The following is a 26,991-nucleotide window of genomic DNA, read 5'->3' on the forward strand; positions in this document are numbered from 1 at the left end:
TGTGTTGTGTTGCTGATAGCTGATGTGTTGTGTTACAGCTGAAGATGGTGTTGTGTTGTGACAGCTGAAGATGTTGTGTTGCTGACAGCTGAAGATGTTGTGTTGCTGACAGCTGAAGATGGTGTTGTGTTGTGACAGCTGAAGATGTTGTGTTGCTGACAGCTGAAGATGGTGTTGTGTTGTGACAGCTGAAGATGGTGTTGTGACAGCTGAAGATGGTGTTGTGTTGTGACAGCTGAAGATGGTGTTGTGATGTGACAGCTGAAGATGGTGTTGTGACAGCTGAAGATGGTGTTGTGTTGCTGACAGCTGAAGATGGTGTTGTGTTGTGACAGCTGAAGATGGTGTTGTGAGGATGGTGTTGTGACAGCTGAAGATGGTGTTGTGACAGCTGAAGATGGTGTTGCTAACAGCAGAATATGGTGTTGTGTTGCTGACAGCTGAAGATGGTGTTGTGATGTGACAGCTGAAGATGGTGTTGTGTTGCTGACAGCTGAAGATGGTGTTGTGACAGCTGAAGATGGTGTTGTGTTGCTGACAGCTAAAGATGGTGTTGTGACAGCTGAAGATGGTGTTGTGACAGCTGAAGATGGTGTTGTGTTGTGACAGCTGAAGATCGTGACGATGATGGAGAAGGTGATCACAGTGGAGCGCAAGGTGCCGGAGCTGGCGGAGCGCCCCCAGTTGGAGGCCCTGGAGCAAACAGTGAGGGCCCTTCAGCAGAGGGTGACGCAGGTGGAGCAGCAGGGAGACAGGTCCCAGCCACAGGGCGCCGCCACGGGGGGCGGGGCAGGGGGCGGGGCAGAAGGCAGCACTCAGGTCCCCCACTACAGAACTCTCAGCAACATGGCAGGTTGGTTGGGATGCTCCTCTGCTGCCTGAGGTGTCTGGAACTGCTCTTCTCATGATGTGTACCTGTTCTTGATGTGTACCTGCTGTCGTGTTGGAACTGTTCATGATGTGTACCTGCTGTCGTGTTGGAACTGTTCATGATGTGTACCTGCTGTCGTGTTGGAACTGTTCATGGTGTGTACCTGCTGTCATGTTGGAACTGTTCATGGTGTGTACCTGCTGTCATGTTGGAACTGTTTATGATGTGTACCTGCTGTCATGTTGGAACTGTTCATGGTGTGTACCTGCTGTCATGTTGGAACTGTTCATGGTGTGTACCTGCTGTCATGTTGGAACTGTTCATGGTGTGTACCTGCTGTCATGTTGGAACTGTTCATGGTGTGTACCTGCTGTCATGTTGGAACTGTTCATGATGTGTACCTGCTGTCATGTTGGAACTGTTCATGGTGTGTACCTGCTGTCATGTTGGAACTGTTCATGTACATGCTGTCATGTTGGAACTGTTCATGGTGTGTACCTGCTGTCGTGTTGGAACTGTTCATGATGTGTACCTGCTGTCATGTTGGAACTGTTCATGGTGTGTACCTGCTGTCGTGTTGGAACTGTTCATGATGTGTACCTGCTGTCGTGTTGGAACTGTTCTTGTACCTGCTGTTGTGACGGAGACAGGTCCCAGCCACAGGGCGCCGCCACGGGAGGCGGGGCAGGAGGCAGTATTCAGGTCCCCCACTACAGAACTCTCAGCAACATGGCAGGTTGGTTGGGATGCTCCTCTGCTGCCTGAGGTGTCTGGAACTACTCTGCTCATGATGTGTACCTGTTCTTGATGTGTACCTGCTGTCGTGTTGGAACTGTTCTTGTACCTGCTGTCATGTTGGAACTGTTCATGGTGTGTACCTGCTGTTGTGTTGGAACTGTTCATGATGTGTACCTGCTGTCGTGTTGGAACTGTTCTTGTACCTGCTGTTGTGACGGAACTGTTCATGTACCTGCTGTCATGTTGGAACTGTTCATGGTGTGTACGTGCTGTCATGTTGGAACTGTTTATGGTGAGTACCTGCTGTCATGTTGGAGCTGTTCATGATGTGTACCTGCTCTTGGTTAATGTGCAGGTCAGACATTGTCCTCTTTTTATGTTTTGAATTTTCTTTCACATCAGCTGTTCTGTTTGAGTGGCATTACTCCCATGCCGCTGAGTCCCTGATGCCCAACTACCCCTGGGTTCATCTGTCCCAGTCCCAGCATTTGCAGTCCACAATGAACTGTTAATGTTGGGTCACCAGGAGGCCACTAACCAGAGCCTGCACACAGCCGAATCACTTGGATGCTGTTCAGTCGTACCTGTTCTGATTCAATGCAATAAGGACACCACCTCCTAAGCCCTGTACTCATGACAGCAGTCATTCAGCTGCTGAGCCAGATGGAGTGAGCATCACCGCCACAGTAAGACCACCATCGTGTCCCTCCAGTGACAGCCCCCATCAATCTGCTGACACTGAAGACATTGACAGGACTTACACCACATCCCTCCAGTGACAGCCCCCATCAATCTGCTGACACTGAAGACATTGACAGGACTTACACCACATCCCTCCAGTGACAGCCCCCATCAATCTGCTGACACTGAAGACATTGACAGGACTTACACCACGTCCCTCCAGTGACAGCCCCCATCAATCTGCTGACACTGAAGACATTGACAGGACTTACACCACGTCCCTCCAGTGACAGCCCCCATCAATCTGCTGACACTGAAGACATTGACAGGACTTACACCATGTCCCTACAGTGACAGCCCCCATCAATCTGCTGACACTGAAGACATTGACAGGACTTACACCACGTCCCTCCAGTGACAGCCCCCATCAATCTGCTGACACTGAAGACATTGACAGGACTTACACCACGTCCCTCCAGTGACAGCCCCCATCAATCTGCTGACACTGAAGACATTGACAGGACTTACACCACGTCCTTCCAGTGACAGACCCCATCAATCTGCTGACACTGAAGACATTGACAGGACTTACACCACGTCCCTCCAGTGACAGCCCCCATCAATCTGCTGACACTGAAGACATTGACAGGACTTACACCACGTCCCTCCAGTGACAGCCCCCATCAATCTGCTGACACTGAAGACATTGACAGGACTTACACCACGTCCTTCCAGTGACAGCCCCCATCAATCTGCTGACACTGAAGACATTGACAGGACTTACACCACGTCCCTCCAGTGACAGCCCCCATCAATCTGCTGACACTGAAGACATTGACAGGACTCACCCCAACCGTGGAAGTGCAGAGGGGTCAAAGCTGAGGTCACCATGAGAGCAGGGCACGGAAGTCCACAGACTTTGTGGACAATTTTTGATATATTGATGACCCAGTGCATTCAGTCTGTGAACAGGTCAATCTTCTGCCCTAGTTTTTTCTTTCTTCTTCTGCAGATGCAGTATACATATGACCCATTCCCCTAACATCACCTCAAGTCAGCTGATTCTGACTTCAGAAACGAGGCCATAAAGGGTTTGGGTCAAATTTGAAGTTATTGAGGTTTGTGGAAAAATCGCTTCATAAGAGGTTAATCTACCAAATACAGGTTGGATTTATCCAGAATGGCAAGATAAATGACTTAATTTGCTGTTTTTCTTGCATACAGCTTTCCAGTTCAGGTCAGTATCAGTGCAAATCACCTATTTTGAAAGTCATCTGTCTCTTGCAAACCCAACGTCACATGTTGCAGAGAAAGAATGATGGAAATCATACTGTCAGTGTGGTGGTCATGTTGCAGAGAAAGAATGATGGAAATCATACTCTGTCAGTGTGGTGGCCATGTTGCAGAGAAAGAATGATGGAAATCATACTGTCAGTGTGGTGGCCGTGTTGCAGAGAAAGAATGATGGAAATCATACTCTAACTCTGTCAGTGTGGTGGCCATGTTACAGAGAAAGAATGATGGAAATCATACTGTCAGTGTGGTGGTCATGTTGCAGAGAAAGAATGATGGAAATCATACTCTCTGTCAGTGTGGTGGCCATGTTGCAGAGAAAGAATGATGGAAATCATACTGTCAGTGTGGTGGCCATGTTGCAGAGAAAGAAAGATGGAAATCATACTGTCATTGTGGTGGCCGTGTTGCAGAGAAAGAATGATGGAAATCATACTGTCAGTGTGGTGGCCATGTTGCAGAAAAAGAATGATTGAATTTGCAAGAGAGAGAATGATGGAAATCATACATTGTCAGTGTGGTGGCCGTGTGGTTGCACACATTTAAGTCATTATTGTCATCCATCTTTTGAAAAATGATTATTTTGTGTACATAGAGTTTGATGTTTAACCTTTTGGACTTCATGTGCGTTGGCGTGGTGAGAATGATTGATATTGATATTTGCATTTGCATTTCTCCCACACTGTCTTCTGACCTTGGCATCTCCTCCTGAGAAAATGGCCCAGTTGTGAGGTCACTGCTGGGTCATGGAACTTGGTGGGTCGACAGTGTGCATGGACAGGACTGAGCTTGTGCTTTGTTGTCTTTCCCAGGTTTCTGTCCAGATTCTGTGTGATCAGCATTGACAAGTGTTTTTGATAATGATAATAATTATGATGATAATAATAATAATAATAATAATGATAGTGATAATGATGACAAGGATAATAGGAGTATGACCAAAGGCATCTCGTCAGCATCACTGCCCGGCTACCGAGACCTCTTACAAAGCTTTGTGCCTGCACATGTGTCAGAAAAGGTGTTGGCTAAACCTAAAACCATTGTATGTTTGTTTTTTTTCTTTCCAGAAACTGTGTTCAGCCAGCTGTATGGCTAGGACTGGCAGATCCAGGTGGCTAAACTTAAAATGGTTGTGTTTTTTTGTCTTTCAACCTAAAATGATTGTATGTTTTTTTGTCTTTCAACCTAAAATGGTTGTATGTTTTTTTGTCTTTCAGCCTACAACCGTTGTTTGTTTTTTTGTCTTTCAACCTAAAAGGGTTGTATGTTTTTTTGTCTTTCAACCTAAAACGGTTGTATGTTTTTTTTGTCTTTCAGCCTACAACTGTTGTATGTTTTTTTGTCTTTCAACCTAAAAGGGTTGTATGTTTTTTTGTCTTTCAACCTAAAACAGTTGTATGTTTTTTTGTCTGTCCAGAAACAGTGTTCAACCAGCTGTCCGGCCATGACCGGCAGATCCAGGTGCAGGATGTGCGCATGGCGGAGATGGACCTCCGCTTCCAGCTGCTAGAGACGGCCTCCTACGATGGCACACTCATCTGGAAGATCAAGGACTACACCCAGCGGAAGAGAGACGCTGTCAATGGGAGGACGCTGTCCCTGTACAGCCAGCCCTTCTACTCCCACCGCTTCGGCTACAAGTTCTGCGCCAGGGTCTATCTGAACGGCGATGGGATGGGCAAGACCACCCACCTGTCTCTCTTCTTCGTCATTATGAGAGGTGGGTGGCCGCAGTGCTGGTGGTGTTTTTTTTTTTATTTCATTCATTTTTCATTTCTTTTTTTGTTTTGCTGCCCTATCATCTGCACCATTTCAGTGGCGTTACTCCCACACTGCTCATTCTGAGTCCCCCATAAACAGTCACACCTGGGCTCGTCCACTGCAGTCCCAGCGCCGGCAGTCCACAGGGAACCATCAGTGTTAGGTCGCCAGGAGGCCACACTCCAGAGGAGGCCATGCACTGCTGCTGAGTCACTTTGGTGGTGTTCAGTAGTGTCTGTTCTGATTTAATGTACTTGGGACACCACCTACTAAGTTCCCTCCTGATGACAATAATGGCTTATCACGGAGTGAGTGTTTCCGCCAGTGTGGAGACCACATCCATCCAGTGACAGTCCTCCATGAATCTGCTGACACTGAAGACCTTGACAAGACTCACCCCAAGTACATAAGTGAAGGGATATTGAGGTCACCATGAGAGCAGGGCATGAAAGGCCACATAATTTAGGACTTTTTTGTTTATATTGATGATGATGGAGGTGGATGATGATGATGATGATGACGCTGCTGCTGTGGAGGTCCATTAAGGTCTGGGACTACATGACAAGGCGGTACTCTACGCTTCCTGTCATAATGATATCCCTGTGTTAACCAGGGATGAGAGACACAGACACTTGAAGTGTTGGTCAGGTAATTAGAGCAACACACCCAGAGACTCATCCGTGAAGTGGATGATACTTGACTTCATGGTCCCAGTCTTCCCATTTAAGTCCACAGCACGGCATGCTGAAAAACCCACCTCCGCTGGGATTCGAACTTGCGACCTCCCATCCGTCAGTCCATGATGCTAACCACTTCACCATGGCTGTTGCTGTATTTATCTTTTGCTGCCCCAATGGTGGAGTGGTGGTGTGGTGACAGTGAGTCTGACAATGTTTTGAGTGTCCTTGGTCGCAGTCCTTGTGTATGGACAGGGATTTTTTACATTTGAATAATTTTCAAATCCTACTAATATTTTGTTAGCTGTATTGTTTCTCCTTTGTGAAACAGCACTTATGATTTTTTTTTTGTTTTTTTGTAGTAACAAGAGGAAAAATTGTGCTGTTGAATTGATGATGAACTATGTAAAATTATGTTTGATGATGTCAACAGAAAAATTTGACGCTGTGGTTGTTTAACGTGGTCTTCATGCTGTCCACAGGAGAGAACGATGCTCTGATGCGCTGGCCCTTCCGACAGAAGGTGACCTTGACCCTGCTGGACCAGTCGCCGGAAAAAAGGCATTTGTCTGACTCCTTCATCCCGGACACGGTCTCCTCCAGTTTCCAGAGACCCACGTCAGAGATGAACGTGGCCACCGGGTGCCCGCTGTTTGTGTCCCACACAGTGCTGGAGAATGAGAGCAACGGGTTCCTGAAGCAGGACACCATCTTCATCCGCATCCTTGTGGACCCCACGCCCAGCCCGCATGGCTTCTAGCACCCCATGGGAGTTGGTCTCATGAGTTTTGGGCACTCCCATGCCCATCGAGGGTGTTTAGTGCTCCCATGCCCACCTCATGGGTGCTTGGCACACCTATCCTCAAGGGTACTTGGCGCTCCCATGTCCATGGAGGGTTTTGGCGCTCCCATGTCCATAGAGGGTTTTGGCGCTCCCATGTCCATAGAGGGTTTTGGTGCTCCCATGCCCATGCTCTCATAGCTTCTAGGCACAGCCCTTCACTCACATCGCCATGTTTCGATCTGCTTCAGCTTTCTCCCAGGTGTTCCCCAGTGAGAAGGAGATGGCTGTTTCTGTCAGGTTTCTGATCTAAAGTTAGTGATGATGGAATCTGAGAGTTCAGAATCCAGTCACATGAAATCTTGGTGCTTAAAGTGCTAGGCATTATAAATGAGTGAAGATGTTTGGTGGGTGTAATGGGCTAGGCATTGTAAATGAGTGGAGATGTTTGGTGGGTGTAATGGGGTCCTTTACTGTGGATGCAGTCATCCTGTCAAAGTTCCATAGATGACTTTTCTCTCTGGGAAGGAGATGATCATTTTACGAACTGCTAAACAAAGTTTGTTTTTTCCAGTCTTTGAAAGAAATTTACATTTCATGTTTTACCGAGTGTGGAGGTTGAGTAATCTTTCAGCTTTGGAAAGCTGAGCATGCTTCCGAAATCTTGGGAGTTTGTCTAATTTTTCTGTTTCTTTTGGAGTTTGTCTCATTTTCTTTTTCACTGGGAGTTGGTCTAATTTTCTGTTTAATTTAGAGTTTATCTTATTTTCTGTTTCCGAAAATATCCCTTTGAATTTCTGTTGCCTGAAGTCATCCTGATCTGTGAGAACATGGCTGCTATAGTACAGTGGTCGTGAGACAGACTGTGATGACCAGTGCTAAATGTTGGAACTATTTCTGACAGGCAGAATAGCTGAGTGGTTAAAACGTTGGACTTTCAAATTGAGGGTCTCAGGCAACGGCGCCTGGTGGGTGAACGGTAGAGATTTTTTCTGATCTCCCAGGTCAACATATGTGCAGACCTGCTTGTGCCTGAACCCCTTTCATGTGTATATGCAAGCAGAAGATCAGATACGCACGTTAAAGATTATAAAATCCTGGTCAGTTTTGGTGGGTTATGGAAACAAGAACATACCCAGCATGCATACCCTCTAAAATGGAGTATGGCTGCCTACATGGCAGGGTAAAAATGGTCATACACGTAAAAATCCACTCGTGTACATACGAATGATCATGGGATTTGCAGCCCAGGAATGAAGAAGAACTATTTCTGTGTTACATATTGGTGAGTAGACACCAAAAAATATGTACCACGACAGGCAGTGTCAATCTTTGCTTTGTTTGGCATTCAAACAATAATCTGGAAATGAAAGATAAGAAAAAAACAACAAAACACCAGTTTCCTTCCCCTAAAGAGAAAGGTTTTACCTTGGAAATGACAACAATGGTTGTATCCACAGTACTGTGCTTTCCATTTGAAGTCATTTCATTATTGTTTGTTTTATTTTTGATTTGTGCGTTTCAGTATATTCAGCAAGAACCGAACACGAACATATGCAGGATATCACTGAACAGCCTATGTTTAGAAAATTCAGACATTTCTGCATTTCTCAGTTTTTTATGTATAGCTGGTTGTGAACACACACACACACACACAAAACACACACGAAAAACACTCTTTTATTCCACTCACATGCACACCGTCTTCATTTTTCCTCTCCAGTGTTTTTGTTTTTGTTGTTTTTCCTCATCTGATATCACGTGTAGCAGTGAAAACACGTTCAACTAGATAAAGAGCTGACATGCAACCAGGAAACCAGAAATGATGAATGTTGAGCTGTGACTAAAAATAGCCACAAACTATGGCTTAGGTCTATCAGGCCCAGGCCTGCAGTGGTTGGACCTGAGCCACCGCTACCCCCACCACCCTCCCACCCCCACACCTCCCCCATCCTTCTCCTTAACTTGTCAATGATCATGTTTCTCTAGCTAGAGGCAGGAAGCAGTAACCATATGTGTCTAGTCATTTAGAAATGTGCACGCACATGCACAGGAAGGCAGTGACATGCAATGGTGTGCATTGATATCACACACACACACACACACACACACACACACACACACACACACAAGTTTCAAGTTTCAAGTTTTAATTATCCTTTCACTCCTATTGGAGTATGGAGGATTACTGCAAAATAATCTTTTCGTGTCCAGAACAAACATTTCCAAATACACAACAATGTCACACACACACACATACATATGCACACACACACACACAAACACACACACCACACACACACTAACACACACACAAGAAACACATACAACACAGATGAACACATACACACACACACACACTCATGCATGCATGCACTTTCTCTATCTCTCTCTCTGCACCTGTCTCTTGCTATCTGTCTGACTTTCTTGATTCCATTAAAATGTTCCCCTGTCCTTTTTTTCTCATTCTGGGAACTAATATGTTCATATACATCTGTGTCCAGACAGGCTAGCCTTCCAAAACGACAAAGACCAAAACCCACCTGTTTTCTTCAAAACAGAACTGTTCACAGTGCTTGCAAGTGTCCCCCTGTGGACTTTGTCAAGACAACATAATCAGTGTGCTGCACAAGGCACTCTTCCCAATGTCAGGCTCCCTATACTTAAAGTAGGTGAGAGGGTGGGTGTTGGGGAGGGGGGAGGGGCGGGTATTGGTGTCAGCCAGTCTGTCAGTCATCACATCCATGGAGGAAGAAAGCAAAATGATGGACAGACAGCCTGTGACATGGGACGGGTTTAATCCAGACTTGAAATTCATAGCTGCTGGTCACTCTCTGATCCAGATCAATTTCTGAAGACTTATAAATCCTCATCAGCAAAGTGGCGTGTGTGTCAGATTTGGAGACGGCAGGTTTGATTCTAGGCTGGAGCGTGTTTTTCGTGTGCGTGTCTTGATGGCAGAGGTGCACCATACCCGCTGAGGAGTCTCTCTCTTTCTCTCTCTCTCTCACTATCCACAGATTTATTTCACACGAACAAATGCTGTTTGCCCCAGTTTGCTTGCAGATAAACTGCTGCCTAGCAACAAGATGAACAACTCTCTGTTTTGGCTCATCGTCAACAGAAAGAAAGCTCTTGTACACCAGTAGTAGTAGTGTGATGTTCTCACCGAAGGTGGTAAGTTGAATCTGTTTTTAAACCTTTTCTCTGATGGACACATACATCTAATGTCAGAGATGGCAGCTGGCATGTGTCTACTTCTTCTGATAGCACTGTTTATAGCCATTTTTTAGCATGACTCCTGCTTATTTTTCTTCCGAGAATGGCTGTCTCTGGCATATCAAGGTGTCCAATCCAGGGTTTTCGTTTCAGCCCAAATCATGAGGATCTCCTCTTGTTCACCCAAGTTTCGTCATCCGTCTCCTCTGTTCTGGGCCTTCACTGGAGTGGACCCTTTAAATCCTGGCCAAGTGGGATGTGTTTTTCTAGATTTTGCTTCATTGCAAGTGCGTTGGGTTACGCTGCTGGTCAGGCATCTGCTTAGCAGCTGTGGTGTAGCGTACTTAGATTTGTCCGAGCACAGTGATGCCCATTGAGGAATTGAACTGAACTTGACTTTGCTTTATTACAACCTTTCCACACTCCTCATGGCATTGCAGCAGCCTTTGTGCTGTGCTTGGGTGTGGTCGACAGTAGGATTCATCTGGCAGAGCTCTGCAGTGATTCAGTCTTATGTTCAGTCTTATGTTCAGTCCCAGAACCATCTTTGGATCAAGTTCCTGACGCTGTTTTGGAGGTGGAGGTGTTGGCCACTCTGTGCTGCAGCCTGATGCCCACTTCCTGTGGTCAGTCAGCTGTTGGATGCAGCAGACCAGATTCAGCCAAGACTTGTGTCACCTCTGTGTCATTGGGTTGTGTGTCACTGACTTCAGGTCTGAAAGGCGGCAGGACTGGCACTGTATTCCATGTGCCTCAAACTGTGCTGGCAGCTTTGGAAGGTTTCGACAGTTGTAGCTGTGTTTCGACAGGTTGATTGATTGACTGATATGGATACTTATATAGCGCCTATCCTCGGTCAGAGACCAAGCTCTAAGCACTTTACAAACACGGGGTCATTTGCGCAACAGGCTGCCTACCTAGGTAGAGCCAACTGATGGCTGCCACTGGGCGTTCATCATTTGTTTCCTGTGTCATTCAATCAGATTTCAGGCACACACTCATACACACACACTCAGACAGACATGTAACATTTTTTACGGTGTAGGTGTGTTTGGACAGGTGTAGGTGTGACTCCAGGCAGGTTTCCTCATATGGACTTTTGCCACAAACGATGCTTTCAGTATTGATGCATGCAAGCCAGTCAGGTTGAAGAATTCATCTTTTCCTGTTGTTGGTTAGAAGAAGTTAGTAGTCAGCAGAAAATGATTGAGATCACACTTTGTCATTGTGGTGGCCATATTGCAGAGAATGATAAAAATCACACTTTGTCATTGTGGTGGCCATGTTGCAGAGAAAGAATGATGGAAATCATACTGTCAATGTGGTGGCCATGTTGCAGAGAATGATAAAAATCATACTCTGTCAGTGTGGTGGCCATGTTGCAGAGAAAGAATGATGGAAATCATACTGTCAGTGTGGTGGCCATGTTGCAGAGAAAGAATGATGGAAATCATACTGTCAGTGTGGTGGCCATGTTGCAGAAGAAAAAAAAAAGATGGAAATGACACTCAGTCTCTGTGGCAGCCTGGTAGCAGCTTGTGTGGGCAGTACAGTTCAGCTTCATGTCAAGTTTCTGGAGATTGAACTGCTGGCTGTTTGGTCCTTCCCCTCCCTCTCCCCCCATTCTTTCATTTCTTTTCTGCTGCCCCTTTCTTTCTCATATGTCTTCAACTTTTGACTGGTTTCCTGCTTTTCTCTCTTGCTTTCATTTCTGAAAGATTCTTTCCACTTTCTGTTGTCATGGAATCTTTGAAGTCTTCTTCCCACCATACTCTCTGCACATGGTTGTTATGTCACTCTAATCTGCTGCTGGTTGTCAAGCAGGCTTAGCTTTTCAGTCTGGAACACACATTTAGTTGACACGGTAATGCCTATGTCTTGACCAGATCAGATCAAATGAAATCATGTTGGTCACAGCTCAGCTGACTTCAGACCATCCCTTCACGGGTGAAAGTCAGTTGAAACAAACCCTGACCAGATCTATGTAAACGCAACTCATCAGGATTTGGGAAATGTACATCCAGACCAAACATTGTCCATGCAGCAACATATTAGCTCCATCTGCCATGCAGATTCACTTGAAATTCGGAAAATTGCCAGCACTTGTTGATATCTTTCAAAGACTGCCATGGCAAGACTTGTCTCCTCACTTGCATCAGGCTTCCAGTTCAATTCTGCATCCACTTTCAAAATTGCCATGCTTGCATGCCACTTTCAGGCAGAAAACTGCACGAATGATTCAGCAGAAAGAAAAAAAAACATTGTTTTTTTCAAGACAACAACATAAAATCTCCATGCTGTCATGTTTGCCAGTACGTAGATAAATTTAGAGATAGTTCTCTCAGGGAACTGCGCAAATGATTCAGCAGAAAAAAGAAAACATTGTTTTTTCAAGACAACAACCTAAAATCTCCATGCTGTCATGTTTGCCAACACGTAGATAAATTTAGAGATAGTTCTCTCAGGGTTCTGTTTGTTGTTAAAGTTGTTGTCAACATCAAAATAATCCAAAAATATTTGTTGTTCATGTCATTTTTATTTCTCCAAGTTTTCTAGTCACAAATGAGCACACACGGAGACCTCTACTATCTATCAGTCTGTTTGCTATGTTTACATTATTTCACAAAAGCTGTTTTGACCATTTATATTCTATCTCATGCTCATTGCCTATTGGTATTGGAATGACATTATTAATAATGACTAGCCCATGCTCATGTGTGTTAATTCTGAATAGCCATGCATATGTTTTAAGAGCCAGAAAGGGAAAATGCAGACCGGCTGTAAATAAAGCAGCAGTGTATTCATTTTATCTGCTTTCCAGTCAGACTCCAGACAGTGTCGTGATTGGTTTACATGTACTCCTAGAAGTTACAATTAAAGTTACTTTAGTGAGCAACTAAGCCAGTCAGGTTACTTCAAAATATGTCCCATCTTTGTATCAATATATCATCATTATCAACTTGTTCGTTTTGTAGGATAAAAAAAGAAACAACAGCCCTGGTGTGTATAAATTTTTATTTCAGAATTAATTCTCATTTCAAATGAAAACATTTTTGAATGATCATTGGAAGGAAAGGAAAGAATCTGCAATGAACACTGGTTACATTTGCAGCACTGCACTGATTTTACAGTTGTGGTGCTCACTGCACTGATTTTACAGTTGTGGTGCTCATTCCATCATGGTTTCATTCAGACATCCAGTGTAAATCAGTCTCTGCTGTCAGTCACAGTGTTTCCAATTTTGTCCTTATCTATTTCTTGGTTGGACAGATCCAGTCTGAGCATGGCGTTTTCTGTGTCGTTGGAAGAAAAAAACAGTGAAATATCTTCAGCATTGCTTTGTCATTGTTCACATGTAGTCACACCAGAATAACTTTGCCACTGTGTACCATCTCACAAGAGCATTTTAAATGTGAAACATGCTCCACAAACAAACCAGTAATAATTGTGTTGGTATAAGCTGAGGTATATCTGTAAAGTTGAACTACATAAGCAAACCAATAATAACTCTGCATCTGCTGGTATAAGCCGAAATATTTCTGTGAAGTTAAACTGGTTTTGAATTAGTTGCCAGTGTGTTATTATGAATGTTTTTATTCATATGAACCTGTATTCTTGAAAATGATGACTAAAACTTTGTCTGGATTATGGCGCAGTGATGCTTCCAGATCTAGAATTCTTTTGTGTTGTAGTTGTGACATGTACAGTATGCATTTCCTTTTTGCCTATTTACACAAGGAATGTGTAAAATGTCATGTATGTTTTGCTGTGCAGTGAAGTGTGTTTGGCCTTCGTCAGATGTGTGTCTTGCCGTGCAGTGGAGCGTATCTAGCCAAACTCCGTTCACAAGCTGAGAGGAAAGGGGATGGATTGATGTGATTTTTCCAAACTGCCCTCACACCCTGACCTTCTTATCTCAGGTGGGCACCACAGGTGACAGGTGTTAGCTGTGCCAGACTGCCGGTCAGCTTCGTCAGATGAAGAAATAATATAGCATACATGTGAAAAATACACCTGTGGTTTTGATGATGCTTGGCCATGGTGTTTATGACATTTTAACCCAGTGTATTGCTAGGAGTATCTGTGTACTCTTACCAGTCACCTCTGCATTTCTTTTTTACTTTCTGTCATCATGTTGTTTTTTTTGTGTGTGTTGTTGTTTTTTGTTGATTTTTTGGCTTGCTATCTGACTTGCTTGTAACCTTGCTTCATTATGACTGAGAGACGCATGTTTTTTGGTGGATAGAAGTTTGGTGGAGAAAGGGGAAAGATTTTGAAATGTTTGTTTTTTACCTCAATTCTTCAGTTCTTCTTTGGTGTGTGAGAAGTGTTAGCTTCCTACAGTGTCGTAGAGTAGCAGTAGTGGTGGTATTTTCACATGCACACACATATGTTTCTCTGTCCTTGTTAAAATGAGTTAGGGTCTTGACAGAAACTCAAGGAACAAATGTCCATTCTTTCTTTTACACAAATTACAGTAACATTTGGGAAAATTTGATGATACCCATCTGCACGTAACTTGACTCTAAAGATGGAAATTTGACCTTTCACTTTTTTGTTATTTTATCATCTTTTCTTGGACTGAGCAGCTGGGTTGATAGCTGCAGAGATATAATGACTGGGTTGATAGCTGCCGAGATATAATGACTGGGTTGATAGCTGCCGAGATATAATGACTGGGTTGATAGCTGCAAGAATTATTGCCAGACTCTGGGGAAGGTTTCATTCCTCTTCTTGGTTTTTTGTTTTTGTTTTGTTTTTTGTTTTTTTTTGTGTGTGTGTGTGTTTTTTTTTTTCTAAAGTCAAAAAGTATTTCTCTTTGGAATCGTTATCATTTGTTCCTGATGTTGAAATTAACTTGTGAGGTTAGTATTTGCGTATAATTATTTTTGGTTTAACATTGTGTCAACAAGCCTAGATTTAGAACTGGGAGAAGAAAAAAAGAGGATGATTGAGTTTGTACATGGCTTTTTCAGTTTTGGGTTTTTGTGGAGTTGCCTTTGGTGGGGTTTGGTGGTATTTTTACAAATACATTTATGTGTGTATCTTTCATTACTTTATTGTTTGCTTTCAGAACCAGACTATTTTATCATCTAGTGAAAGGAAACTTGTATCACAGTGATAGTTTCATGCACTTTAAAGGAACATGTAACATTAAACCATACACAGTGTCAGTTTCTCTCTTTCTTTCAACACACACACACACACACACACACACACACACACACACAGAACATCCAACTGACCCTGTATTTCTGTATTATTGGCAGAGCTGTTTTAACGTATCCCTACGCTTTATTTTGCTTTGTATCCTTACAATCAGGTGTTGTAATGAAATGTGTTGCAAATGTTACTGTTGACACTGTTGCCAGCTTTCTTTATCGGTTTGTGTTTAGTTAGGGCAGGCCTCAGACATAGCAAGAAGCAATAACACTTCAGTATCACAGTGGGTAATGTCTTAACACATGTAGACACTCACTCTGTCCACTTCACCCCTGACCCTTCCTCCTTCTGTACGGGTGGATCTTGGTCACTTAAAAATGCACGCACGCACACACACACACACACACACACACACTGGACACAAAACTACTTTTCCTGCATTCCTTCATTTGTTTCACAACTTGATATATATTTTCTGAATCATTCAGCTCACAATGGTAAGACATAGCATTCATTGGAGGAAGGTGGCAGAATGGTTAAGATGCTCATCTGAGGGTCTGGGTTTGAATCCTGCTCTCACCCTTTCTCCCAAGTCTGACTGGAAAATTACACTGAGTGTCTTGTCATTTGGACGAGACGATAAACTGAGGTCCTGTGTGTAGCATGCACTGTAGGCGCACTGAAAAAGAACCCATGGCAACAAGAGTGTTGTCCTCTGGCAAAACACTGTAGAAAAAAAAGAATCCACCATTACAGGTACACATATATATATATATGCAAGCACTCAAAGACTGACCAAGCATGTTGGGTTATACTGCTGGTCAGGCTTCAGCCTAACAGATGTGGTGTAGCGTATATAGATTTGTCATATATATTTGATTGTGATCTGGCAATTTTCCGACTTGAACATTGGTATGTCTGAGGCCTGCCTTAATATATTTGGTATTATAACCCTTCAAAATTTGATGTATTGTTTAATCTACAATAAACAGTTTAGTATTGCTTATGCTGCTGATTTCTGTTATATATATGGATGATTATTATCAGTGGATGTTTTTGCACATATAGACATAATTCACATCTTTATCTATGTTCTGTTTTTCCTCAGTCTTTCACCAACATATTATTCTTGAACACCAAGAACATCTTGAAACAACAAAAACACGAACAAAAAAATAACATGAAGTACACAACCAACATGAACAACCAAAGACAAACAACAACAAGACGACTACTGATCAAGAAAACAAGACACTGAATCAACACCATGAGCATGAACAACAGCAATACTCCTTCTTTATGAATATTCTTTATGAATACAAGTAGTACTCTTTATCACAACAGATTTATCTGTGTCACATTCTGGCTGATCTACCCAGGGAGAGCGCTTCACAACAGTGCAGTGCCAGTCCTTTTTTGTGCCTGCAAGTGTATGTGTTTTCCTATCAAAGTGGATTTTTCTACAGAATTTTGCCAGGGAAAACCCTTTTGTTGCCATGGGTTCTTTTACATGTTAAGTGCATACTATGCACGGGACCTCAGTTCATCATCTCACCCGCGTGACAAGCGTCCAGACCTTCACTAAAGATGGTGTAGGGGGAGAAAACACTAGCGAGTGTGAGATATGATTCAATGCACTCAGATTCTTGCTTCATATGCAGACATTAGTACCAGCCCATCACTCCACTAAAGCACTCAGGCCATGGGGAGGTGTGTTTAAAGGTATATACACATGGCCCGCAGACCTGGAGGAATCTGATGAACAGTTCATCTGCCTGGCATCCCAATGACTTCACAAAGCTGAAGGAGAAGAAGAAACAAAGGTCTGGTCTCTGATGTTAAAACATTTCAGTCGTGGGTTTTTTGGTGTCTTTTTCCCCCCTTCTCCGTACTTGGAATAACTCTCATTGGTATGTGAAGGAACCAAGAACAGTTTTCAAGGTCTGTTATCTGTAACAGCTTTTTCTCTCAGAAAACCTCCTGTAGGGTTTATTCAGTAACAGCTTCAACCTTTTCAGCATGTCCCAGCTTTTGATCTTCTTGAGCAAGAACACACATAAAATTATTAGTATATTTTTTGTGAAATGAGGGAGTGAACACTTTTTGTTTTTGTTGTTAGTGACCACCGGTCAAGTCTTTACTGTCATTGTGTTATATCCCGAGTAAAATCTGGGTTGGATAACACTTGATCCTGAGTGACATCGGAGATTAGAAAAGAGAGATAAACCACTCGCGGCAGGCCCCTTCTTACTGTCTATAACAGTGCTGAAGCCGTTTTGGGGCACACACGCAGTGCGGAAGGGTGGGGGTAAATCACCCTCTCCTTCCCCACCTGAAGGAAACTAGTCGGTTCTGACGGTTCAGCTGCAGTAAAGCGAAAGTTAAGTTATGCCTGGAATTTCCCACGTGTAGTAAGATTCGCTGTATACAATGAAAACCGATTCATTTTTGCTTGGTTTTTAGCACGTTTGCATCTGCTTGAATGTAGATAATATAAAAAGAAAATAAAGCAGCTCCCCCCCCCACCAACTCCCCCCCCCCCCCCCCAGCGCAATGTTGCACATGAGAGAGACAGTTGTAAATTATTGAACTGCGTTTTCGTAACGCTACTTTTTCTTCACACTTTCTGGTTTACATCACCATTTCTTCAACAACAAATATATATATATATATATATATATATCAAAACATAAAACACATATTCAGCTCTGTCTCTCTTCTAACATCTGTCTATACATACATACATACATACATGAATACATACATACATACATAATTTCATATAGATCTATCAGTATGTAAATCTAAATCTATCTATATGTACATAATCATATATATAATTCATATATATATACGAACGCTTCATGTTGCCCGAGCAGACCGTTGTATTGTGCTCTTTCTCTCTCTCTAAGTCTCTGTCTCTGTCTCTCTCTCTCGGGAGTTTTACATGGCTGTTAAAAGCATCTACGATTCTGTACTAGTATGTGTTCGTGACAGAGGTATTTATTCAGACTTTTTTCAGTGTCCAAGAGGGGTTAAACAAGGTTGTATGCTAAGCTCACAGCTGTTTTCCTTTTTCATCAGTGAATTGGCAGTGGAGTTATCAAAGAAGGGGAGACATGGAATACAAATAATACCTGGCGCAACAGATTTGCTCTTAATGCTATTTGCTGATGATGTTGTTCTCTTGTCTGACACACCCATAGGGTTACAAAATCAATTAAATGCCCTTAAGCAAGAAACAGACAGACTACAACAAACAGTGAATCTCAATAAGACCAATATTATAGTTTTCCGCAATGGAGGTCATCTTTCGACTCGTGAAAAATGGTGCTGTGGTGATAGGGAAATTAAAGTAACCAATACATATAAATATTTAGGAATGTTATTCACAACAAAATTGAGTTTGACATCTGCGTGGGATGAAGCAAACAGAAAAGGGAAAAAAGGTGTAATCCAAATTATAAAATCACTCAGGAGACTGCGTTCGACTGACGCTTTCCCTTAGTTTGGGCGGGGCAAAGGCAGCTCATGAATAATGAATGCGTCTCGCGGCGCAGGCTGCATGGCTTCAGCAATTTCTGCAAGTGGTTTATCTCTCTTTTCTAATCTCCAGTGACATCCTCTTCCGTGAAATTATTCCGGAGATAAAATATCGGGGGTGCAACTTTTCGTTTTAACACCGGCATTGTGGAGTCGATGTGTTAATGACGGAAATATCAATTTCAGTTTTAAGGAAGCGTCAAATTTATTTGACTGATCCTTAAACGCAGATCTGCTATACTTACAAAAAAATATATTAAAAATTAAAAAAATAATTTTAAAAGATATTGGCGGAAGGGTGGGGGTTGGGGGGGCATACCTGACCTGGCATTGACCCATCAGGCCTTGAGAGCCAACCAAATGCGACATGAGAAGAAAGAAGAGAAAACATTAATAATTATAACATGTTAACGAAATAAAACTAATAAAACAACTAAACAATTAAGTAAATAAATGATTGGACCATTCAGAGACACACTAATGTATGCTGGATGTGATAACCCGGAAGCACTTTGCTGGATAAATGCCATGCGTATTCTCAACCCATCATTAAAAATTTGGATGCAGGCAGTAAACGAAAACATAAGCACATTCAGTAATAAAAGGGTATACAAATATAGGGAGAAGAGGCAGAAACATGCATTTAAAGTGCACGGGGATATGAGACCATCGTCAACAGAGAACAGTTTGCCTGAACCGGAAGGGTTTCTTTTAACAACTGGGAAACATCTACTTTCGTTCTCTACATGGGCATTGAGAGTAGTATGCGCATGTTCGTCAGCTGTGGACCATTTTGCTTATTCAAAAGTAAATAATAATAGGCTAGATAAGAAGACTGCAAGTACAGACTATATTATACCCGTCGTAACGTCACTTACGACTGCATTATAAACAAAAAAGAGCAACAGATTTCACATCTGCGAAAATTGCGCGTGCGCAACATTTATTTCCTTTGTCAACAGAGCAACGTGCCGAGCCAAGAGGTAAGTGTTCTTTTGGTCATGATTAATTATTTATTTCGGTATCATGGGAACCCTGAGGTCATGCTTACATTGTTAAGGATATACGATAATCGTTATTGAAGTTGATGTCATGTTCTTTATTGTTGAATAAATAAAAATGAATTATTCAACATGGAATACTTTTCTGCCAAGAGTCGTGTGCGACTTGAACTGAGTTGAAACCATGACAGTCAAGCCAAGGCAGACAAGGTCAGAGAACTTGCCAAATTTTATACAAGTGGTGGCTGATCTGCACTGTTAACTGGAAGCATATCATAGATGAATGAACCAGCAAACAAATAACAAAACATATTCGAACTTCTCTTTTTATTAAGGTCAATATTTCATTTTTAATGGATTGCGTTGTGATGGAGTAGGAACCCCAAACTGACTTCAAGACGAAGATTCTGTTGCACCCATCCTCGAACTTCGAGAGGATACCATGCAGTAGATCTACTTAATACATACAAAATTACTGGAGTAACCTACTTTCTAGGATCGTTAAGCGCAGCAATGTTTGGTGGCAGCGTGAAGTTCTTCTTTTGACCTGGTATCGAGGGTGGCCATGCAAACTGCACCATCTGTTCATTTGTGTGATTATTCACCTCTCCCATTTTTCTTTCATTCCACTTTCGTTTGGAGGGATGCTGTGTTTCCCGTTTGTGGTAGAAGTTTATTGGAGTTATAGTAACAGATAAGGGAAGGTGCAAAGATTTATATGCCTGGGGTTACATTGGTTTGCCCTGAAGTAGCATATGCAGGGGTACTTCTTACAGAACTTAACAGATTTGTGTAGGTTATTATGTACCATAGATTTGTTCAGTCTCAGTTTGTCTCACTGCATATTTATTTTCTTCTTCATCTTGTTCTTTTGGCTACACAGCTACATTCATGTAACAAAGTACGCCAGTACTGACCAGCACTGTGGTTCACTGGGGAAAAAAAAGCTTATGTTGCAGTTTTTGTTGTTGTTTTGTTCTCGCTTTGTTTTGAAAAAAAAAAAAATAAAAAAAGGATCAAGATCAGAGCCAGTCAGCAAGGCTGTAGAAGTAAAGATCTCAAGTCACACAGTATATCGAGGTGATGAAAATGAACGTTTAAATGTTCATTTCTTGCTTAAGGTCTTTTGCCATTTGTTCCTCCGCCAGTATTTTGCTATATTCTGTGTCAAAAGCTGTATTTTCAATTTGTCAATCTGTCTGTCTGCTAAGACTGGCATTAGACAATGAAGCATGGAATCATTCCATCTCGGGAACAAGTTCTGTCAAAACAGTAAATTCACGTATCAGTGTCTTGATGGAGGGGGATGCTGTCCTGGTCCATCACAAACAAAATTAGCTTCAAGGTGAATGCAGTCCAATTTGTCATTTTTGTTCATTCTTTTGTGCACAGTCCCAGAGTGAAGATTTTCCTTGGTTAAGTCATCCAAAACTCCCACTGACTGTATCACTAGGACAGGATCGTCGACTGATTGCTCAGTTGCAGTGAATTTCTCATTGTTTTTGCAGTTTGATTACATGAGATGTGATCTACATGTTGGCAGATCCCGTAGTGGATATTAAGTGCAGTTTGTGCAGTGATCTACAGTAACAAAAAAAGAAAAAAAGAAGCACTTGTCACAGTTTAGGTATTAACTTGACCATGTTTGCATGTGCAACCATGTAATCAGAACTGGCAAGATTTGTGAAATTTTCACATTAAATCAAAGTTGTCAGTGAAGACATTTTTGCTTTGCCCTTTCATGGGTGCCATATGTTATACACTAAATTTATCATGAAGCATAAAAGTATATCATGATTCAAGAGCAGAGTTCATGTCGAATGATCCAAGTTCAAATTATATAAAAATACCAGTGCTCACAGGCCCAGACATACTGTCTCTGCATGCGTTTTGCCTTTTAAATGATCAATCATAGCCCAGCGCTACAGTGTAAATGCTTCAGGATGTTTTTGTTTGTTTTTTTAATAATTTTTTTTTATATGCAGAACTGCACAAAACATTAAATGACAATTATGTCAGCATTGATTGCACTGTACTTTGTTGCGTCATGTTGTCGCAGTCCAGGTTAATAGAATTAGTCAGCAGCTTTATTGCTGAAAATGCAGCTGTCTTCTTTGCCAGTAGCTGGTTGGTGGATCACAAAACAATGGCGTGTGTCAAAAGAAGACAAAATAATTGACCATCCCTTTGATCCTGTAGAGCTCTGTGACATTTTGCCATTCTCTGTCCATGATGGCTCGAGTTTTTGAAATATCTGGATGCACATCTTTGCAGATGATATGCCTTAAACTGGAGTTGAAGTTTCACTATTCATCACAAGTCCTATATACCCACTCTATGTGCTTAAGAAGTGGATGCTTTGCCTTTCCATTTAGAGTGAGGGAGTGTGTTGTTAACCACATTTCTGTTGTTGTTTAAGGATAATTATCTGCAGTGTGAATACTCTTTCTGAAAAATATCAGGTGCATTAGAAATTCCACAAGGAAGAAGTGTAAAAATAGAAAAACAAAACACACACACACACACACACAAACTGATGCCAGTGAATATCTGCCTTCACCATTCTAGTTCCTGGATCAAACAGAATTTAGGAAAACCCTAAACATGTGAAGCTAAGAATGCAATAGTTTGCATAAATTGGCGGACAGGGTAAAACTGAAATTTGAATACTTGGAACAGACTGCAAGAGTGCTCATTTTCAAGGCTCACAGAATACATCTTATCATGATTTGATATTGCAGTGTTTTGTTACATTCTGAGACAGTGAAAGTGATTCAGCGCTCCATTTTGATGCAGGTCTTTTTTCTATAATTTTCTGCATGAAATGGGTCTGTTTCTTACACACGATCGAACAACTCAAGTTGTATCAGATATGCAGAGTGAAACGCAAGTAATGCGAGTCATCTGGCATCATCCTGTCACTTTAATCTCAACTGTTATCAGGACCAAGTTGAGCAGTGAATCTTAAAAACTCAAAGATTTGGAAACTGCAATCACAGTATTTGTAACATCTAATGTTAACACAGCCCCAGCATCTCTCTTGAAGGTCTTCAGTGTTCCAGAAGTATTGTATTATTGTATTACTATTTTTTGTCACATCAGATTTCTCTGTGTGAAATTCGGACTGCTCTACCCAGGGAGAGTGCGTTGCTGCACTGAGAGTGCCACCTGTTTTTTTGTATTTTTTCCTGCATGCAGTTTTTTATGTTTTCCTATCGAAGCAGATTTTTCAATAGAATCTTGCCAGTGACAACCCTTTTGTTGTCATAGGTTCTTTTACGTGTGCTAAATACATGCTGCACACAGGACCTCAGTTTGTCATCTCATTTGAATGACTAGCATCCAGACCACCACTCAAGGTTTAGTGGAAGGGAACAAATACTGGCAATTCTGCCAGGATTCAAACCGTTGAGCTCAGGTTCTCTCGCTTCCTAGGCGGACGCGTTACCTTTAGGCCATCACTCCACTCCAGGTGGCAACACTAAAAAGTTTAAAGAATATGATTTTTTTTTCTTAATGATTTTTAATTCCTGCTATACAGAATTGAACTGCAACGATATCAGTTCAGTTTGGTTAAGACCAGAGCCCGGCCTTCTACACAGAGCCTGTCAGGGCTGAACAGTGCAGAAACAACACCACAACAGGAAACAACAACCCAGTCAACCTGGAAAAATAAAAGACCCAGAAGTAGAATGACTGTACACAAATACAAAATAAAACTGGAAGATGTATTGGGCACACACCATTCCACCACATTTCTCACCAGGTTTAACTGTGGAGAAACACACACACACACACACACACACACACATGCAAAATCTTGCACAGACACACACACACACACACCACCACCACCACCACCACCACCACCAAAAATGAAACCTGAAAAGAAAAAAAAAAAGAAGAGAAAATGGGAGACTTAGGATAGCTAAAAAATGAAAAAGCATTTGCAACAAAAGCACGCCAATTGGCATTTCACAGTTCTAGGGCACCAAAAAAGTGACATTTTAAGTGCCCATTATCAAATCTTTAGAGAGAATAAGGATAGGAGTTGTAGAAAACAGCATGTGGAATGGGAAGACATAAAATGAGAGAGAAAGAAAAGATGGCGACATAACACTAACAGCCCCTGAAATCATCTGGATGCCATTGGTCATAGAGAAAGATAGCTCTTGTCATGTTGGTGATATCAGTTATTAATTCAATATTCATTCCCTGGGAATTAAAACACTTATTATAAAAAAAAAAGAAGAAAAAAAAAAGACCTTGATGTTTGGTTTTGTCAAGGTTTCTGATGTGTCTGTTGTCAGGATTCATCAGCATCAGTGAAGTCAGACAATGTGATTTATTTAGAAATGAACATTTTACCTTAAAGTTAAACAAAAGATGATTTGAGTGTGTGGATAGAATGTTGACAATTCCCATCCATTGGTTCAGTTCTTTTTCTTTTCTTCTTTTTTTTTTTAATAACCGTTTTGACAGGCAGCACCAAACCATGGAGTATAATACAAACTCCTCCTTTTGACAGGCAGAGAAGCCCTGATGTGTAACTGACAAGTGAGTTCTAAGAGCTCCTAGCACTGCATAACTGTAAAAATATCAAAATTGGTGACAGGATTTTGAGAAAAGAACACAAGAGCTAGATCCATCTCCTTCAGACTTTCAAGTGTGTCAGGGTAAAACTAAAAATCATCAACTGTTTACAAAAGATGGATGCATGATTTGTCCAATTATTCAAACCTTATTGTGGTCATTACGGTGGTTGGCAATATATGGGCAGACATTAACACATTTATCTTTAACAATTAAGATGCAATGTGAACTGACATTAAACTAAAGAACTCACTAACTCATTAACTGATTAAGACATGCATGATAGGTAATATTGTTACTTGTTTGCACATATATTTGATTCTTCAGAAGCAGGAAAAGATGAGGCAGAAGCATTAGAAAATGAGTTGATTTGTGGGAGGTATTCAAGTGAGGTGGTCCAAATTATTTGTTAGTGTTTAATAACGTACATCTGTGTATGTATAGTTGATGTTGTTGTTTATTCTTCTTCTTTTTTTCACATTTTGCATTTTCAGGAACTGTGATAAATGTGCATATGTTAAGATTTCATTTTCACTTTGTCATCGACTGAGGAGGGAGAATCACTGCTGCTGTTTTCATGGTACTCAAGGTAGCAAATTGACTTCTGAAAATGTAAATTTTGATTGGTGGATAGATTCACATGTATACTCTTCAGGAGTAAGTACTATTTGTGATAGCGGAAATCATAATGAGAACAGAATAAACCAGGCAGGCATATTCCTTTATTCTATTTTTTCAGGGTCCTTGTCAGGTTCTGGGAATTCAAATCATTGAATTTCATTATTCACTGAAAATCATAGGAATCTTGTGAATAAAATCCACCCAGCTTTAAATTTTGGGCCTTATTTAGTTATATTTTTTAATTTACAAATGAGGAAGATTTTGTAGGTGTTTGTGTGCACAATAGTGGTTTTGATCATGCAGTGTAAAAACTTGTTTCCTTCAAAATACAAATTATCCATAGTTTAAACATTTGTGTTATTTAAAAAAAAAAATTAAAAAAGAAGAAGTTTTATACTAAACAATTCCAAGCAAGTGCAGGTCTTCCTCAACGTACAATGAACAGTTTTAAAATGCAGTCTTTCTCACTGCTGTCAGGAATGATTACAGGCAGTCTACAGACAGGAAAACTATCTGGATTTTTTAATTATTTTTTAAATTTTTATTTTATTTTATGAAAAACATGTAAGGAACTGCAGAAGGACTAGAATGAATTACTACTGCTGATGATCAATATTCTTTTGAGGTGTAATTCACTTTTCAGTTCAAAACCCAGGCATCTACAAAGGTTTTGTTACTAGTATTACAGATAAAAGAATGAAAAAAATAGAACAGAAGTGATTCAGCAGCAGTGTGCATGGCCTCATGATGACATGATGTCTTGCTGTGGACAAAAGCACACTCCTGGGTGTGGTTGTCACTGTATGGGAGACTCCGGAGGAGCTGTTTGGGGGAAATGCCTCGGAAATGGTTTTGTTGATGTGACAGAGAAAAAAGCATGATTAAAAGCAAAGACTGATTGATATCCTGTGAATTGTAGTGAAATTCATTAACACATGCTGATCCATTAAAATGAAAGACCAGTAAAGTAATATAAAGTTCTGTTGAAACAACAAAATCACCAAATCAAGGGAATGAGATTTGTTTCCTCCAAACAACTGCAAATAAAAAGAGATCTATTCAATCACATGAAGCAAAATGTTTGTCATGGAAGTTCAAGCGTTCTGTAATATAACAGGCCTGCATCATAGAGGTTCTTTATGTTTGAGATGATAAGAATAGATAAGAGTAACGTGACTCACAGTGAAAGGATGGGAACAACCCCCCTTTTTCCCCCTTTTTCTTTTTTTGAAAGACAAAATAGCATAAACTCGAAGGATGGATCTGTGAAATAATTTATCCATTCAGTTCTCATCAGAGTGGATTTGTAAGGTCTGTGTAAAGTGATATTCAAAATAATAGCATTCTTGCCAGTGATATTCAAAATAATAGCATTCTTGCCTGGTGAGTTTTGTCAACATGCATCTCTAGAATGCTGACAGGCGAAGTGGCCAGGGGTCCCAGGCCCAACACCATGGTAGTCATCAGTGTTGGAGAGGTGTTCAGTTCAGGGAGTGACCCAGGCCCAACACCATTGTAGTCATCAGTGTTGGAGAGGTGTTCAGTTCAGGGAGTGTCCCAGGCCCAACACCACTGTAGTCATCAGTGTTGGAGAGGTGTTCAGTTCAGCGAGTGTCCCAGGCCCAACACCATTGTAGTCATCAGTGTTGGAGAGGTGTTCAGTTCAGGGAGTGTCCCAGGCCCAACATCATTGTGGTCATCAGTGTTGGAGAGGTGTTCAGTTCAGCGAGTGTCCCAGGCCCAACACCATTGTAGTCATCAGTGTTGGAGAGGTGTTCAGTTCAGGGAGTGCCCCAGGCCCAACACCATTGTGGTCATCAGTGTTGGAGAGGTGTTCAGTTCAGGGAGTGTCCCAGGCCCAACACCATTGTAGTCATCAGTGTTGGAGAGGTGTTCAGTTCAGGGAGTGTCCCAGGCCCAACACCACTGTAGTCATCAGTGTTGGAGAGGTGTTCTTGGTTTCTGTCAGGAGTGGCCTCAAGTCATCAAGAGCAGAAAAGAAACCAGGAAAGATCAGAAAGTGTCCAGAACCAGAGCCGGAAGCTCAAC

At 41.7% G+C, this 26,991-nt stretch overlaps 1 protein-coding gene across 2 annotated transcripts in view; it reads left to right on the forward strand.

The window, feature by feature from the left end:
• LOC143296374 (TNF receptor-associated factor 3-like) overlaps nucleotides 1–16,191 on the forward strand; it is a 60,782-nt gene extending 44,591 nt beyond the window's left edge. For both annotated transcript variants that reach the window (XM_076608250.1, XM_076608251.1), the window contains 3 exons: nucleotides 610–853; nucleotides 5,001–5,303; nucleotides 6,504–16,191. In XM_076608250.1, the coding sequence (XP_076464365.1) occupies nucleotides 610–853; nucleotides 5,001–5,303; nucleotides 6,504–6,781 (825 nt within the window). In that variant the 3' untranslated portion in view covers nucleotides 6,782–16,191. The remainder of the gene's footprint in view (nucleotides 1–609; nucleotides 854–5,000; nucleotides 5,304–6,503) is intronic.
• The last annotated feature ends 10,800 nt before the right edge of the window (nucleotides 16,192–26,991 follow it).

This window comes from Babylonia areolata, chromosome 21 (assembly GCF_041734735.1).
Source record: "Babylonia areolata isolate BAREFJ2019XMU chromosome 21, ASM4173473v1, whole genome shotgun sequence".
NCBI lineage: Eukaryota > Metazoa > Mollusca > Gastropoda > Neogastropoda > Buccinidae > Babylonia > Babylonia areolata.